The 18,544-nt window shown below is 49.0% G+C and overlaps 1 protein-coding gene across 1 annotated transcript in view; it reads right to left on the bottom strand.

Moving 5' to 3' along the window:
* Window positions 1–14,097, bottom strand: part of PAX5 (paired box 5) — a 170,977-nt gene extending 156,880 nt beyond the window's left edge. Inside the window, exons 1-3 of the mRNA XM_055579721.1 lie at window positions 13,968–14,097; window positions 9,355–9,523; window positions 4,089–4,286 (exon numbers count right to left, since the gene is read on the bottom strand). Coding sequence (XP_055435696.1) covers window positions 4,089–4,286; window positions 9,355–9,523; window positions 13,968–14,097 — 497 coding nt within the window. The remainder of the gene's footprint in view (window positions 1–4,088; window positions 4,287–9,354; window positions 9,524–13,967) is intronic.
* Window positions 14,098–18,544: the final 4,447 nt, after the last annotated feature.

An 18,544-nucleotide genomic window follows, 5' to 3' on the forward strand; every position in this document is an offset into this window, starting at 1 on the left:
AGAAGAAATGAGGTTATAGGGCTGAAGAAATACCCATGTTTACTGCACTGATCAAATTGCCATTGGTGCATAGGTGCAGAAAGAATCTTGGGCCATCAGCTATACTAAGAATGCAAAAACCAAGGGTCCAAGCTTCAAGACAGCAGCCAAGCTGCAGAGAGCCCACAGGTGACAGGCAAGCCTGCAACTGACATGGAGAAGAAAGAGGAAAGGGATGAACTTGCTGCCCAAGTTAGGCTGAAGAATAGAGTTTATAAAGGGTCATCCCCAGGCCACACCCATTGCTGGACTAGGTGCGTTTGGCCTGCAGAGTACATTTATTTTCATTTGAATTAGTTGTCAATATTGGTAAGTTGGGAGCTTTACATGAATACATGAATTTCTAGCTTCTCCTGAAAAATCAGAACACCCAGAATACTGGCCCACATTCTCACAGGACAACCACGGCTGGAGCTAAATAGGGCTGCCCCTCTAGGCTGGGAGTGCCACTCAGTTTAGAGCCATGGGACTGGAACAAACAAAGAAGGAAGACTCCATCTGTCCCCTCACCCCCGGCATTGGGCTCAGCTCTAGGACAGTCTCCTCCAACTGTCTCAGGTTGGATTCCAAGCATCCTTCCTGCAGGTTGTGAGCATCCCAGCATGTATTTATCCTTAAGAAGTCACATAAACATGATGGTTTGTGTCCCAGGAAATCTCCCACAATCCCAGCAGAACTGGTTCAGTGTTGCTTCACCCCAGTCAGTCATAGCTTCCCAGGCAGAATCCCCAGAAGCCAGCAGGAGTTCACACACTTCTGGTGGGCGGGGAGAAGGCACTGTTGCCCCCAGAATAGCTACCGATCCAGCCACACCCTCCCTCCCTAGCTGTTTGAAGTAGTGGAGCAGTGAGAGACATTACCTCCCAGGGAAGCAGGGGCTGGGAGAGGGAGCTACGGACCTCTTACACAACATTTGCAAGACAGTTACTTAGAAGCTACATCTGTTAGAATGCAGTGGGATCTTTATATGGAAAATAAGACCGTGTACTGGGATGGCTCAGGCTTTGTGGGGGTGTGGGTAGGGGAAAGCAGTCACACAAGACACAAGACTGCCACCCCCCTCCCCACCTGCCGCCCTTAGTTTATTTGCATTGCACGGTCTGTTGCTAAAGACACCAAAGAGCTCTCATTGAAGAATGTGGTGAGGAGCCAGAGAGTGCTCCCAGGAGGAGCCCCAGAAAGAAGCACAGGAAAAGGCTATAGATCACAGAGGAAGCCTGGGGAAGGGAGTGGGAAGCAGTGGGGATGACTGTTTGCTTCTCCTTGTCTCTCTCCTCACAGTTCCTCAGTTCTCAGTTCTGCACTGGCAGAGTCCTACCCGGGAGTGGAGGAAAGAAACAGCCCTTTTCTTCCCATCAGGGGCCCTGGGCTCCACCCCCACATCGAGCTCAAAGTCATAGTTCCTGTGCACTCCTGTGCCCTGTGAATAGATCGTGGACCTTAGTTTCTATACTTGTCACAAAAGAGTTAAGCCTTGAGGCTGTCGGAGATCACAGATGTGGAAGCCCCTTAGAGGCACAACCAGTGGGGCCACTGGGCCACCATGTGGGCTGGGACACCACGGGGAGCCCTGAGGCTAGCCATGGCCCAGCAACTAGCAGCCTGACGCCCCCCACAGCACCACTCGGGATACAAAGCACCCGCTGAGCTGTGATTTCCCTGGACACTCCTTCAAGTACCCCGTTTACAACCTTCACCACATCTGTAATCACTGTGCTCGGCTTGCTTCATATGCTTCTTTCAAATAACGTACTTTTTTATTTTAATAAACTTATTTTATAAGGGAGTATTAGCTCTTTACCAAATTGGGGAGAGGTAGTTTGTAAAGTTCACTATCATTGGTTTGACGTGCTAGTTTTATTTCTCTAAAGGACATTCAAAAAACAGTTTTCCTTCCAGTATGACAGAAGATAGAAGCTAGGCCCAGCAAATGATTTGTGCTTGTCCTGCAAAGGCATTTTCTCATTGACATTAGTTGCCACTGTTTAAAGGTATAGAGATTTCATACACACACACATACACACACACACACACACGTACGCAAACAAGGGCTAGTTTCTGGATTCTCTTTAAGAACGGAAAAAATCGGGCTACCACTGGGCCCACATGCCCAGCGGCTTTCAGTTGGAGCCGAGAGACAACTGCCCCTTCAATACAGCTTGTGTTCCTAGTTTGCACAGACCCAACCTTCCTGGCTGCCTTATAGCTGAGCCACTGCCCCCATGGCACCACCTGCCTGGCTCCACGTCGGCACTGGAGTTTATGACCTCCACGGGCCACCTGAGTTATCTTTGAAACCACCTGTGTAACCTAGATTGAAAAGTCTCTGGGTCCCCAGAGCCTGACCACCAGTTTTACGGAAACTGCTCTGCTCCTTCACCACTCTGAGCAGCTCACGCCTCACTCCATGTTAAGGTTTTTGGAGACACAGGTAAGGGGGAAAAGTCACGTTGCCTTGTGTCATGGAAAACTTTCAAAGAGCTGGAAGTAGGGGACTCTAAAAGCATACAGACACCCTCCAGAAAGAACTGGAGTTATTCCCCCACAAGCCCCCTAAAAACCTACTCCAGTATTCTTGTCTGGAGAATCCCAAGGACAGAGGATCCTGGCAGGCCACAGTCCATCCACAGGGTCCCAAAAAGTCGGACAGTGACTGAAGCGACTTAGCGCCATATGGCACGGCAAACCCACCACAAAAATTGCTACCTCTCCAGCAATTTTGTGCCTATTGTCAGGCTGTCCAGACCCCTCAGTGAAAGCTAGAACCCCTCCATAGACAAGGAGCCCCTCCAGAACAGAAACTAAGAGATAGATCGTATGTCTGTTTCCTCTCGCTCTTCGTGGTACCTTGTGGGATGTCAGAGCCAAAGTAAAGGTTCACTGAGAGAAAAAAATCAGGCTAATGGTTTATGAGATAGCAGGACTCTAAATACCAACATGAACATTCACACGGTGATTCTGTGCATTTGAATCATCATGGAATCAACAACTGTCAGGACCAGAGGGGATCTTAGAAATGGTCTGGTTTGACCACCTCATTTTGCTGCAGGGGTCCCCTGTGCCCAGGCAGGCTCTGCACTGGCAAGAGCAGGGCATGACCTTAGAGAAATGGGAACTGTTCAGGTTTTCAGTCTGCTGGCTTCGCTTTTCTTTGTGGGGTTTAGAGAACCATCATTTCTGTCATCTCACAACTACATCCTTGACTCTATGGGTTTCAATGGAGTTGAGACCACACCTCCTACAATAGAAAACGTTCTTTCAGGAATTCAGTTCTGAAAGCTCCGTTGGATGTATTCTGGACCAGACTGGATAAAAGAAAGCCCTCCCAAGAAGATCCTCTGCCTGGTACTTAATGTATCTCTCTGGTTCTTTCTGTCCAAGGGTGAGATTCAGGGCAACTGAGGAGAAGGCAACCCCCTAACTGCACAGCATCTTAGCATCCTGGATGTCACTCTTGGAAATTACAGACCCATATCAGTACCACCAGATCCTGGGCTCTCAGAGAGAGGAAGAGCCTTGTCAAGGTCACACTCTGAGTTTGTGGCAGGCCTGACAAATCTGAAGGGAGCTGAAATCTCCCAACTGCAAGTCCAGGCTCTGTTCCCCACACTCAGTGTCTCAACCTCTGCCCAAACTGGAGGCAAAGATTTTCCTCCTGGGAAGCTCTGAGGCGGGCCATTGCTAACCTTGGGGACTGGCTTGCAAGGAAGCGACGTTTGTGAAGACCTAACGGGACAATTCATTGTTGAGTGCTCCACACGCAGAGACAGGTAGTGGAGGGAGTAATGGAAATGACACCGGAGTCAGAAAAATTTGCAGCAGCCAGGTGCTGGCATAGCCTCCTCTCCCTGGGCTTAGGACTTCTGCCTACTTTGGAGAGAAGAGTGATAGAAAGACCCATCCAGCCCTGTGCACATCCCTCCTGACTGATGATGCCTGTGGGGACTTGGTGAAAGGAGAGACCAGATCTTCAGGAAAGGCACGTGCATAGCCACCAGCATTCCCACCCCACCCAGACCCTCAGCTTCCCAAAGGCACCAGCCACTCACCTGTTGATGGAACTGACGCTGGGCACTGTGTCATTGTCACACACGCGTTCCGCCAGCAGCCGGTCCCTGATCTCCCAGGCAAACATGGTGGGATTTTGGCGTTTATACTCAGCGATTTTTTCCACCACTTTGGGTGTGGCGACCTTTGGTTTGGATCCTCCAATTACCCCAGGCTTGATGCTCCCTGTCTCATAATACCTACGACCCAAGGAGAAAGGAGTTTAGCCATGAGAAACCAGAAAAATGGACATTGGTAACAAAATAATGGACTACTCTGTCCAGGAAATGCCCAGATCTGTGTTATCTGATATGTAGCCACTGGCCATGTATGTGGCTTTTGAACGTTTGGAAAGTGATCTGTTTGAATTGACATGTCCTCTAAGCATCAAATACATATCAGGTTTTCAAAAATTAGTACAAAAATGAAGTCAAAATCTCAGTAATGTGTTTTCCATTGGTTATATGTTGAAATGATCATCTTTTTAATATATGGATTAAATAAAGTATACAATTAAAAGTAATTGTACCTGTCACTTTTTCCTTTTCTAATGTACGACTAGAAAACTTTAAACCTCCTACATGGCTTACATTACATTTCCATTGGATAGCACTAGTCAGAATGCTCAGCCTTAATTAATTAATTGTCACATTTATCTACCATTTGATAATTCACAGAAAACTTTCCAATTGGTTTTCCCATTTGATCCCCACAACACCTCTAAAACACATAATTTTTAATTTCTAAAGTACAACATTCAGTTTTGAATGGCTGAATGCGTGAATGATTATACAAACAGGTCTCCATCTACAGATATAAAACAGACCCATAGAGGTTACATGGTTTGCCCAGGGTCACCCAAGACCCAGGGCCAAACCAGGACTGTGGCCCAGCCTTCTGAGCTAAAATTTCCCCAGAAAGTTGCCTTGTGCGTTTCTTTCGTCGGCTATCCCATTCCCTAGCAGGCTCACCTGCTTAACTTCTTTTTCTATAAGAGAAAAACAATAACCCTGGCATAAAATTTAAAAGAATGTCAGATTCCAGAATTAACTGGCAATATGAGTTACACATAAGTCAAAACGCAAGCAATAAAAAAAAAAAACAACCAACCACAAGTCACTGCAGCTCTTCCAGGGACCTCCTCTGAGGTAAATCGCTGTTTCTAAGGACATTTCCATGCTATCAGCTCTTTCTCGTTAACGCAAATAGGATGTCAGGGTTTTACAGTAAAACCGAAACCAGGGAGAAGAGTGCCATGAAAGATCATTTCAGGGGAAAAAAATTACTTGATTCCTTTTCTGAATCTGAGCCTTCACTGGATGTCTCTCTCAATATTTACAGAGGAATTTTTGACTTCCTCTTGAAAAGGAGATTATCTTGTATTTGGGAAAAAAATTTTTTTAATAAACAAGACATTTTAGAGATGACTGAAAAAATTTAAACCTAACAAGAGTTTACAATAAGCAAAGGTGGGTCTATGATGGGTAGGAAAGATAACACAGGACAATGAGTGGTTCCATTGAAAGAGATGCTGAAATTCTCATCTTGAGTAAGTCTGGTTAGGGCCAAGTTAGCGAATATTCTAGAAACAGAAGAAACCATTTGGGAACAGTGATATGGATGCACAAATTTTATTTTCTAGTGAGAAGACTGTCATGTACAAATTTGTGGACCATAAAGCAAAACTCAATCTATGCTCCCTCTTTCTATAATTGCTAAAAGTCTATTAGTCACAAACAGGTTTTTAGAAATATCCAAGAAAATACTTTTTTTTGCCAGAAGTCTAAAAAGTATCTAAATCACAGCACACAGCAATCTTGGCAGATTCAGCAGATCCTTTCAATTTTACAACGAAAATTATCTGTTACTACAACACAGCATCTCATTATTCAGGCGCAGTGCCTTAAAGTTTACAGAGTCTTCCTCGATTTATCTTGATTCTCACAGTCCTGAGAGGCCAGCAAGATTTTATGTAATCAAAGGGAAAACCGATGATCAGAAGATTAAATCCTTGCCCAACCCCCTTGTGGAACTTAGAAACAGTCCCAGGCTTTCAAACCTGACTCTGAATCCAGTTCTCTTCCCACTAGAACAAGCTGCTGCTTTAGTTATAAAAATTAATTGACACTAGTACTAATAATAAAGATCCCTTGAAATTACAGACAGCTCTACTGTTTACCAGCCATTTTCATGTGCATGTCTCTTATTCACTCCATCTATAGTCACAGAGGGTCTGTTAGGACACACACTGTCTTGCGATGGGGGTTCTGACACATAGAACACCCCGTGCTCAAAATATGTTAGCCCAATGGGACTGCAAAATCCATGCAGAAACTCTGAGAGGGTGGCAGGATGTAGCCCTCACCACCCCCAGTACTCACCCCGCTTGCATGGCTGGGGGTTGCAGTGCCCAGGACTCTCTCTCCATCCCATTTGAGCACTGCCAACCGTACAAGTCTATGATCCTGACACAGGAGGTCTTCCTTTTGTCTGACGCATAGTCCAGGCACTTAGAAGCCAGCCCTGACACTCCAGAAAACCCCAACTGGCAACTGTGTCAAGTGAGGATCTGACTACCCTTTCATCTCAATAACCACCCTTTCACCTCAGCAAAACAGCCACACAGGACTTATACACAACAAGACGAACAATAGCCACTAACCCACAGCGTGGTTTGGTGCAAGGAGCATTAGTTTGAGAGTAAAGAGGTGTAGATGCCAGTCAGTGGCTCTGATACTAATTCGCAGTGTGACCCCGATCAACTCACTTAGCCTCTCTGGACCTCAGTTATCCCATTTGTATAATAAGGGGAGGATGTTTGCCTGGCCTGCCTTGCAGTGCCGTCATGAAGACAGAAATGCAGAGTGGTTAAGAAAAAGCTTTGCAAAACAGAAAGAGCATGTGTTGTGGATTAAAATCCGCTGAGTGTTTATTACTATGTAACATACCACCCAATTCCAACTGGCATGAACCTCCCAGCCAGGCTTCAGTGAAAGAAGACAACAGCCCAGCTTTCTGGATGGATTTAAATGGGTCTCACATGCCACTGGGCTCTCCCTCTTGAGCCCCTCCAGAGCCTTGAGCTCTGTGGACTGAATGCCATACTCCTGGCAGACCGCCACCTTCTTGAGATGACTCGGACTGCCCCAGGGACCCTGCCTGCCTCGCCACGCAGCCTCTGAAAACCACGGCCACCACACACCACACGCTCTCCACAATCTGTCACCCCGTGTGTGCCCATCAAATTCTTCAGTGACCGAAAAATTTAAAAAAAAAAATCAGTGGATGGAACAAGCCCAGTTCAGAAATTCCCAGTCACACTGTTTTAGGGCTGAACTTCTTTCTTAAAAGGCAGTTCTAATTAGAGTGACATTTTGTCCACTGTGGTTCTTAGTTATGAAAATAATGAGCTATGAAATTCCAATTTATTGTTGACAACTTAAACGGCCAGGCACCGGAGCGGCGCATAACTTCCGAGTGCCACTCTACCTAGTGACAAATCTATTCCGGGCCGCGGGAGGCTGCCGGCTGGGCCTGGGAGGGCCCCTGTGTCCTTCAGTCCCCCAAGGAAGATGTGGAGGGCTCCTGGGCACCAGAACATGAGGACCCGGCATCTGGATGTCCCCTCTGAGAAGGGCTCAGCATCTTGCTCTGAGAAGATTCCAAATAGCAAGCAAAATGTCGGCTCAGCAAAGACATCTCAGCAAAAACAAAGAAAGGGCCTCCTTTCTCTCTCTCTCCACCTCTGTACAATGAGAAGGCTTCCCAGGAAGACATCGAAGATCCCTCGGCCCTCCAAGTCTGATGCTGAAATGCTCTGAGATATCGTTCTCCTTTCTCTTTCTATCTTCTTTATTTCTCTTTCTGTTTCTCTCTTTTTGAATCAATCCATTTCTTTTCTGTTTCTTTTCTTTCTCTTTTCTCTATCTCTCTCTCCTCTAGTTGTTTTTTTTTTTTTTTTTTCCTTTCCATTTTCATTCTCATCCTGTTGCCTAAAATCACTTTCTAACAAGAATACCATGCGCACAGCCTCCATGGCTGGGATGAACTGGTATGGTTGGGAGCATGAGGAATAAACAGGGGGATATGGTCTCTAAAGGTGCTGCCAGACCCCCTGGCCCTGAAACTTCTCTTGGCCTCCAGCAAGTCTTCTCAAGTTTAAAAACTGTTATGCCCTCCATCCAAGAGAATGTCTTAAATTCCAGGAGGTGGGAAAGAGTAAGCAGAAAGTCACAATCGCACTGACATACTTCAAAATATTTATTTTCCACTCAGCCATCTGTCCTCAAACTATAACACAAGCTACAGGCCAAAGGCTGTTTTCTGACCTGCAAGAGAAATCCTGAGAAAGTACTGACAGCTAAACCCAAGAATGTTCCTGACTGCCAGGGCAGACCTATAACAACTTCACTTGCCTGGAAACATACTTGCCACTTTGGTTTTGGGGTGCAGCGAGATGCAGACAGTCTCAGAATTCTTAAGGCCTCTTCCCAGCCTGAGTGCTGATTGGCTGGAAGCATCTGAGTCACTCATTTTGCCCTCTACAATTTGTCTCCTCATCTCAAAACAAGCTTTCTTGGACCATCTCACCCAAGAAAATAAACAGGTGTGTTAAGAGGCTACAGAGCCCTTTGGGAGAATTGGCATTGTTGGTATTTTTCTTGCAGCAAATTGCAGGGTCAAGTGGCAACTTTCAACTGTCTAATTTGAGAGTTGGTGTTTGTTTGTTTGTTTCCTCTCTAAATTTCATATATATTTAGGATGCCTGTCGCTATCAAGGAAACAAAACATATAGAAGGAAAACACTGCAGCCCAAAATAATAAGCTAGATGATAACCCAGAACTGAAAATGACAGCTGACTTTTAAAAATGGAATGTGCTTTTTGAAAACATTAAAATGAAACATTGAAATCTGGTTATGTGATTTTATAACTTGTGGATTTTCCACCCAGCCCTGCTCAGGCACCAAATATAGATAGGGGAATTCCCAAGAACCTCTTATTCCTGGGTTCTTAGGAATAATTCACCAGGCTTTCAGAAAACATGTTACCCCTTCTAACTGAGACAACCCATTCTGCAACAAAGGTTTCCTGGGGTTACTTTGAATTGAATGGCCTCAAAAGGGCTCTGCAAAGTCCAAAGTACTGTGCATGTGGAAGAAGCGCCACCATGATTCTCACTATGACACTACCACATTGGACAGCTGCTGGGTCATGTTTTAGGTTATTATTTGAAAAATCAAGGGAAGCCTGAAGCTCCTGCCTTTACCTGCCAAGAATTTTGCTGACACAACCATGGCTGACTCGAAGCTGCCTGGAGATGTCACAGGGCCTGACGCCTTGATGAGCAAGTTCCACTATCCTTTGGCGGACTACATCCGGGAGTGGCCGTCCATTCACAAAAACCCCCCCAAGCTGATTCACTCCTCCATGTCCTGAAACAGATCAGAAATAAAAGGCAAGGGAAAGGGTGGTTAGAACCAGTCACGAAGGAAAAGAAGTGCCGCTTTGAGGACCCACAGTCCCTCTGATCAGAAATGGCAGCGGGCTGGCTATCTTGAGCCTGGGGTCTGATCGCACAGGCTACATGAACACCTCAGATTGCTTTTTGAAATTAACCTTAGCCTTTGTCCTTCTTCAGCCAGTCAATTGGGCTATGATGATAAACATCCTCATACTGTGTTTCGTTTAGTTGCTAGCATTTTCTTTGTAATTTTTTTAAACAATGGAATATATGAAGACCTCAATCTGTACTTGGGACAGAACTTATTATTATACACGATGCGGAGGTCTAAGATAGATCCTAGGGAGAAAATACATTTAAAAATACATAAAACATAAAGAGATTTTTTTTTTTTAAATAAAACTCTTTCCCTTTTAACAGATATCTCTAAAAGTGAAAAGGATTACTTTAATAAACCTAGATCTCGGGGACAGGGGAATGTTTTTTAAATCAGCAATCTGATTCAAGAGCTAAGGATTAAAAAAAAAAATTTTTTTTAATACTATCTGCAGATTGCCCAGACAAAACCAAACCACTGCCTTGATAAAAATCCTTTCTTTAAGAAGGTGAGGCTCATACCTCAATCAAGATGGCAAAAAAATAAAAAAAGTAAGGCTGACATGCAGACTTGACCACTGTACCCTCTCAGAGCACACAAAAGAAATAGGTCAAAGGATCACATTTCACTCCACTGTATCAGAATTTGTTATAAAGGAGTTTCCCTGGAATTTTTGGAGTGTTTTGTAATTGACAAGCAGCTTTATGTTGGTTCAGGGAAAATAAAGAAGCCGGAGGAGGGGAGGCTTCTGAGTCCCAGGTTGTACAAGGGTTCTGGGATGGACTTTAAGTAAAAAGAGTCTGGGAAAGTATCTCCTCCACCCAATAAGCTCCATTCTTGTAAAAACATCAAGGTTCATCTGGATGGAAACAGAGATCCAAGTAAATGAAGAGCCAAACCAGTAAACACGGAGTGATCCAGTGTAGCAACATCATCAACCTTGTAGCTGTTAATCAGCCACTAACTGACATCATTGAGGACTGTCAAAAGCCAGAAGCTAAGTCCAAGAATTTCCAATGCTGCTGACAGCTCAGAGACCAAGAAGAGGAAATCTCCTAACCTGGGACTTTGCAGGGACTGGGTTGTACCAGGGAAGCCAGGGCATCTCAGAGGTCACACACACACACACACACACACACACACACAAATATACTCCAACACATAAAATAGCCACCTCATCTCAGCTATTCCCCACTGAACTACTATCCAGGTTCATGAACAATATCTGAAATAGAGGACAAAACTACCCATAACATAACCTATTTCCTAAAAACTGCCAAAGCTATTCACTGAATTGTCCCATTAGAGTCCAAATTGAACATTTCCCCAAATTTTCAAACTCAGGCTGATTTCATGGGGGGGGGGGGGATTTTTTTATAGATAACAGTACTTAATTCGAGTTCTAAGCTGAATTTCTCTCTGATTTTCAAAATGAGCTTTAATCAGTTTAGATTGTTCTAAAACACTCCAGACATCAGAAAAAGGAAAACCATCCTGAACAGAATTTTACAGTTAGGAACACAACTGCATAGTTCACCTAAAACAGAAAGACTACAGCCACCCTTGGTCAAGGGTCTTAAGAAAGCTTTGTTCTGGGGTTGGGAGCACCTAATAAAAAAGGGTTGTATGGATCTTTCAATAACAGGCTGGATTTAAGAAGCAAGTAAATTAAAAACTGAGAGGACAAAAAGAAAGCTAAAAGCACCTAGCACACTTTTGAGACAATCTATTAGTCCAGGCACCGGGGGCATCTGCAATGGCTTGTTCCCTATACTACTGGCAATTTAAATTTTCTGCCCAAAACATGGTAGCAATCTTTGGAGGATTTAAATTCCGAAAACAGTTCTGCAGGACATTTGTGATCTTTGGAGACCATTTGTATCATGGGGAAAAACCCAAGGATGAGACACTCTAGGTGATAGCAAGTCCCCACACCCTCTAGTCTTGACCACAAAGGTCAGGCTACAAATGCTCTTGTAGATTCTGATCCTTGTATCCACAGCTGACACCAGACCCAGAATAACCTGGAGACCCCCTGCATCCCTCAACTTCCTAGAAAGGCTCCCAAAAACTCTAGGCCCTCTATGCCTCTGAGAGAACATGTCAAGGGGGGTGGGTTGGTAAATTAAAAGTGTCATCTGAGTAGGCAATGTCTCTCATTTACTCCAAGATTGGAAAGAAGCAAAATCAGAAACCCGAGAGAAGGGAGGCAAGAGGATGGAGAAAGAAACCAGAAAAAGTGGTGTGAGGGCAAGTGTACAAACAGCAGAGACTCGATGAGATGAGACAGGAAGGAGAGTGCCTGGAAGGGAAGCTCAGGTTAGAAATGAGGAGAAGGAGAAAAAGGAATGGATTGGCCGGAATGGGGCAAAGAGGGGGTGGGGGGAAGGTGAATGTAGTGTATACAGTGGGAGGCAAGATGAGAGAAGAGAAAATGGAGGAAGCCCAACAAGGGGGTATTTGGAAGAAAAAGGGACATCTGTGGAGGGGGGACCCTTGTTTTCTGGGACCCCAGCTCCCACTCTGCACTTCCTCAGAGAAGCCAAGTCCCAGCCTCTACTTCCGACAGACTGGAGTACAGTGAGGGTTCATCACGTGGGAGGTGCTGGGGGGTAGATACAGACTCAGCTACACTTTTTAGGACCAAGTAGAATTTTCAGAGAGATACCGACTGACACAGAGACAGATGCAATAAATCAAGGCAAAGACCAGGAAACTGACACGCAAATACAAGAGAATCACAGCCCTGCCCCCACAGGGCACATAGAGCAGGGTTTGGAGGAGGGGAGGGCAGGGGGGAAGGGATGAATACCAGATGCCCTTGGGACTTTTGTGGCTCTGGTCTGGAAGGGGCTGGCCTCCACAGATGCTCCTCAGGCCCTGATAAGAACATGCTACCCACCAGGGTCCCCCCTGTCCACACCCACAACGACCATGTCTGGGCATAGGGTCTTGGGGAAAGGGTCTGTGCTGACTCAATGGTAGATTGAACTCCAGGATCCACAGGGTCATTGAAATTCCTCCTATTAATATCAGAGAGGATAATTAAGGGGACACACAAACATGCAAACAGGAACACAGGAAAGGGCAGGAATGAAATCTTACTGGACTCTCGAACTGATAGGTGCTGGCACACATGGACGGTAGGGCCATGGATACAGACATAGTTAAATTAGACAGACAGTGCCTTGCAATTATGTGTAGCCATCCAGGTGGCCACTGCCTACTCTCTGGAATTTGAGTCCCTCTCTTCCCCTTTCGTGAATCCTCAAAAGACTGCCTCCAGCACTGTCCCTGGGAATTTCCTGTCAGTCCTTTTGTCTCTCTGACCTCAGTATCGTTCTCTGTAAAATGGATGTAGCCGAAAGTTTAGAAGACAGTTGGTTAGGAGACTGGCTATAAAAGTGCTTTGTAACTGGTAACCATAGCTGGGGGTGGGGACAAAAAACTCAGAAGCCCACACCCTAGCAGTGCATGCCCCTCCCCCTATACCAGCTATCCGCAGAAGCCAGCCAGCTTCAGTGGGCGAGAGGGGAAAGGAGTTGGGGTGGTAAGAAACTGACCAGAGTCAGGAAGAAAGACAAGTAGGTCTGAATCCTACTTACCAGGCAACCTCTCAGGATCTACTACGCACCCCTCCACTCAAACTAAAAAAAAAAACTGGGGCTCGAAAGTGGAGCCTATATTATGGAAACAAATAGCTTTGGAAATCAGGACCAAGGGCACTTTCAGAGAAGACAGCTCTGGAAGCTAAGCGGGCTGGGGCCCAGCCCCCACCGTGCTGCAGGGAAAATTGAAAATGGGAGGAGGGAGCACTTCCGAAGGAATGGGCAGATGAGAGCCCTGAGGAGGAGGGATAGAGAGGGGCATTAGCGGTTGGCTAACCCACACCTAGAAGAAGCTACCTTCTTCACCCCCATGCACGGCCTAGAGACCACCAGGTCTTGATGCTATCTGTCCGAGCGCCTGGGCACAACCTCTGGGCAGCCAGGCTCTGTGCAGAAGGGAAGAGTAGATTCCCACAGGCAACGATAGAAGCGCAAGAGCAGCCCTCCCCATTTTGTCCTCAAATCGCTCCTTGACTGAGCTAAAGGCTTGGTCACCTCTCAGAGTATTGACAGAAACTCCTTTGCTTTTCTGGCTCAGTCTGCGAGATCAGAGCTTCCCCAGAGCCCTGCTAAGTCTGTACAGGAGACGGCTGCTGGGGGCGCTGGGGTCACCACGGACTGGAAACCGTTTTGGCATAGGCCCCAAACGGTGAGGAGTCATTTAGGCTGGGATCTGAGCTAGCGGCTTCTCTTCGAAAATCTCCCCACGGCTTTGGTGGATGACCTCGGACTCGGGAAATTGGACACAAAGAGAAACTGACTTGCCCGTAGCCAGTCCCCACAGCCTAGATCAGCATTTCCCTGCCTATCAGGCCATTCGGCCTCCGGGGCAGGAACGGACATCTTCACCGGGAAGCTCGCCTTCTCTCCAGCCGGGTCTCGGCTGCCTTTGTTAAACAGGGGACCTAAGGCTAGATAAGCAGGATCCGGAGCTGTGTGAAGGCTCCCGGCGCGGAAGCAACTCCATGCCCTGCGGCCCGTGGGGGCCGGAGCTGGGCACCCGGCTGATGCTGCCGAAGCCTGGCGCCTTGCTCCCAGCTCCGCAGCAGCTCTGAAGGAAAATACGATTCGTTCCACTTGGAATTTCCTCGAAATTTCCGAATCTAATCCGGCGTTAACTCACCGTGAGAGAAGCGCTCATCTCACAGGAGGCTGTGCTAATAGGTGAACTGCAGATCCCGACGGGTCAGGCAGCGGCTGGCCTCGCCTGCGCCCAAAATGACCCTTCCCCGTCTCCTACACACGCGGTGTCTTTCAGAAGACGAGGGCGCCTGAATGGTGACTAATTGGCTTCTTCTTCTATTTTGTTTTGTTTTGTTTTTTTTTGTTTGTTTTGTTTTTAAGGGGAGAAGCCATCATGAGGCAAGCGTCCTGCACAGAAGGACTTGATAGTGTCTTTAAGGGTCTCTGCATGAACTGGCGGCTTCTAAGCAGAAGCTCAGCTCAGGGTCCGCTACTTCGTTGATTTTTCAAATCCCACTCCTCAACTCCAGAATGCCTTTGGAGCTCTGGACATGGTGTTCTCGCTTAGCTCGCAACCTCTTCCTCCAGACATACAAGCCCAGAGGCACTGCTGGGGCCCCACTTTCCCTCCAAGCCCCAGTCTTGATCAGCCCTATGGGTGAAAAAGGCGCCATCGGGTGTAGGGTGCAGGGCGCTGAGACTCAGACTGACCTCTCCCTACAGCTTCATGCCCTCCACCTGGCCCGGCCCAAAGCTCTATCCAGGTCTGAGTCCCGATTCTCCCAGCACACTGCGATGTTGCTGCCTGAGCCCCGGAAAAGATGCAACTGGCTGCGTACACCACCGATTGCTGGAGGCGGGATTCCCGGTGCCAGGTGCTCCTGGCCGGGTCGACCAGGCGCTTTGCTCCACATCCCCTGCCTGGGAGCCTTGCACTTTACAAACTTGACAGCGCGGCCACAGAAGTCCTGGGTCCTCCCATCCTTAGTACCTGCCCCGCGGTCTGGAACCACCAACCCCATCCCGGCGGGAGAGTGAGAGAAGCGAGCTCGCCGCCTACTTACTATGCATGGATGCAAACGGGTCGTGCTTACAGTGTATTTCCATCGGGGCGCTCCAGACTGCAGGCCGGCCCACGCTGCCGCCTCCCGGCGCCAAGGGGCTGCCCAGCGAGGCTACGGAGCCGCGCCGCCAGGCCGGGAACTGTGCGAGCTGGGTTCAGAAAACACTGCTGGAGCTTCGGAGCCTCTCTCAGAACCGCTCTGCCGGAGATCGCCGAGAGCTGCGCCTAGAGGCGGGAAACGGCGCTAGTGCAGTCCGGCCCGGAGCTGTGCACCCAACTCCCGGTGGCTTCCCTCCCGGGCTGGCTCAAGCGGCGGCTCCGCACCCGGCCCGGGGTAGCTACGGCTAAAGCACTCGCAGCTTCGGAGGCATAGTTCAGGGGCCGGCCTCCGGGACCGCCTGGAGCCCCCCCGCCCGGCCGCCGGTAGGAGCGGCTCTAAGGAGGCCTGTGGGACACACAGCCCTTGACTTCACTCGGGGGGCAGCGAGGCCCGCGGGCGGCCAGGCTGGTTCCGCGGCTTCGCGGCCTCTGGAGTCTCTCCTCGATCCCTCTGTCTCCACCGGATCCTTTCTCTCTCTGCTGCGTTGAGTCTCTGGGCTCGGACGTGCCGCTTCAGCTTCTCTCCTCTCGGCTCTCCGACGTCTCGGACGAAGTTGCAAAGAACTTCCTCTCTGGCGGCGCTAGGGTCCGGGCGGGTCCTGAGACGCTTACGCCACTGACGTTGGAGCCAAGACTCCGGAGTCCCCGGGAGCCTGCAGCCCTCACACCCTGGGACCCAACGCTTTCAAAGTTCCCGCGGGCCCGGCTGCTCCCTCATCGCCGGGACCACGAATAGGGACAACAGCAACAGTCTCGTCCTCGTCGGAGTATTTGTCTCGCACCCACCAACTCTTCGAGCTTCCGCCGCTTTCTCTCGGGGAGGAGGGGGGGTCTGGTTCGAACGTCTTTCAGTTGCCTCTTCCGGGACGGCCGCCGAGCCTACCCCAGGCGTAGAGCGAGGGACAGAGAAGAGACCGAGAGGTGCCCTAGACCAAAGCCGCCGGGACTGCCGGTGCTGAGACGCAGCCTCTGTCGGCTTTGACTGCCAGCGCTGCTGCCACCACCGCCGCCTTCGGCGCTAGCCCTCCGCCTGCTCGGCGCGCAGAGTGCGCCACCGCGCCGCCCCGGAGCCGCTTTCAGGACCCGCTGCGTGTGGACAGCGCCGCCCGGGGCTCAGCCTCCCTCCGGGCGGGGGCGGGGCGGGGGCTAATCTGCCAATCACGCTTCATCAAACCAATCAGAGCAGTGGCAGCCGGCTCTGACCCGAGACACCACCCCATTGGCTGAGCAACCGGCGGGCTCCGCCTGATTAGCCGATACCTGGGCAATGGGAGAGAATGGAGGGCGGGGCCCAGGCGGCGGCGCCACGTTCATTGACAAACGCGCGGGGCGAAGGCCTAGCGGAGTGCAAATTGGTGGAAGGGGACGGGGATCCACACAGCGCCAGGAGAGTCCCGCAGCAGATCCGGCGGGAGCCTGACCTCCCAGCCGCAGCACTGGGACCCTAAAATGCCCTGAGGGATTGAGAGCAGCCTAGGCGAGGATGGCGAGTGGGGAGTGTGGTTGGGGAAACAGTCTCCAGAAAACACGCGCGCGTGCACAAACACACACACACAACGGATGTCGGAGGAAAACAAGGAGCTCAGTAGAGATCCATATTTCAATCTAAGCACCATCAGACTTGCAATGGAAACGTAGCTTGTGCACATCTGCTCCGCTCTGACCTCAGTTTCCTCGTCTGTAAAATAGGAGAGTTGTCCTGCTGCTGCTGCTGCTAAGTCGCTTCAGTCGTGTCCGACTCTGTGCGACCCCATAGACGCCAGCCCACCAGGCTCCCCTGTCCCTGGGATTCTCCAGGCAAGAACACTGGAGTGGGTTGCCATTTCCCTCTCCTACCTAGTTTTTAATGAAGGCTCTCCTTCCAGTGGAAATATTTCATAATTTTATCAAGCGCCAACTAAGCTGACGCTGCTGCCTCATCGTCCACCCTCCTCCCCTGCTCTAACTGAAGAACTCTCAATTCTGAGCTAACCATAGACAGAGACATGAGGTTGGGGGAACATCTCACAATCCTTTAAAGTTAGTAACCAGGATGCTCCTTTTCGGGGGAGGGGGGTGTCCATCTGGGGCTTTGGACAACGTTGTCCAAGCACTGAGCCCCGAGTCCCTCTTTCCAGCCTCAGACAGGAGTTGCCAGATGCTTTGGGGGCTAATGATGCGCCCAGCTGAAGACTTCTGTCTGCACGGGCAAATCTGCCTCCGCAGCAAGACCTGAATAAACCCTGTCCCGTCCAGTGCTAATGAGAGTCTCTGAAGCGGGTGGGTGGGCAAATAGGCGTATTCAGTCTGCAAGGGCCATGCAGAGGCGCGCTAAGCGTGTTATTACGCTGTAGCTTTCAGTTGTCGAGAAAACCCGACTTTTCCTCTCCTGGGGAAGTGCTTGTCGTTTTTAAGACAAAAATGGGTGGATTTCTAGCAGACCTTTTTTGGTCCAGAAAGGCAAGGTTTTTGACCAGCAAGAATCAGTTTCCCAGGAGTTGTGAGGCCCTGGGACCACAGGCAAAGGAACTGGACTTTGAAATGGAAGCATGTGATAGCCATTCTTCACTCAGGAGGCAACAGTTCTGTGTGTGCCTACGTTTGCTGGCACCCAGAACAGGAAGAGTAACTGAAGACTCCCCTTGCCCAGCAGCTCGTGGAAGTTGATCCAAGACCCACTATTTCAAATTCACAAGCAATGATCTTCTAATATTACACATAAATCCACCAAAACAAGGGCTCTGAGATGTCTGCTCTGGATCTGGACTTGTAAGGAAGACAGAGCACCAGTTGACCCTGGGAGGACTCCAGGACATTCTTTACTTCAGTTACCCTTCTCTCTGCTGTTGCTGCTAAGTCACTTCAGTTGTGTCCAACTCTGTGTGACCCCATAGACAGCAGCCCACCAGGCTCCCACGTCCCTGGGATTCTCCAGGCAAGAACACTGGAGTGGGTTGCCATTTCCTTCTCCAATGCATGAAAGTGAAAAGTGAAAGTGAAGTCGCTCAGTCGTGTCTGACTCTTCACAACCCCATGGACTGCAGCCTACCAGGCTCCTCCGTCCATGGGATTTTCTAGGCAAGAGTACTGGAGTGGGGTGCCATCACCCTTCTCTCTACCTCTGTCCAATTTCTCACACTCAGAACCAGATCAGCCCTCAGAACCACCTTCTGTTCCTGTCCCAGA

This window comes from Bubalus kerabau, chromosome 4 (assembly GCF_029407905.1).
Source record: "Bubalus kerabau isolate K-KA32 ecotype Philippines breed swamp buffalo chromosome 4, PCC_UOA_SB_1v2, whole genome shotgun sequence".
Taxonomy (NCBI): Eukaryota; Metazoa; Chordata; class Mammalia; order Artiodactyla; family Bovidae; genus Bubalus; species Bubalus kerabau.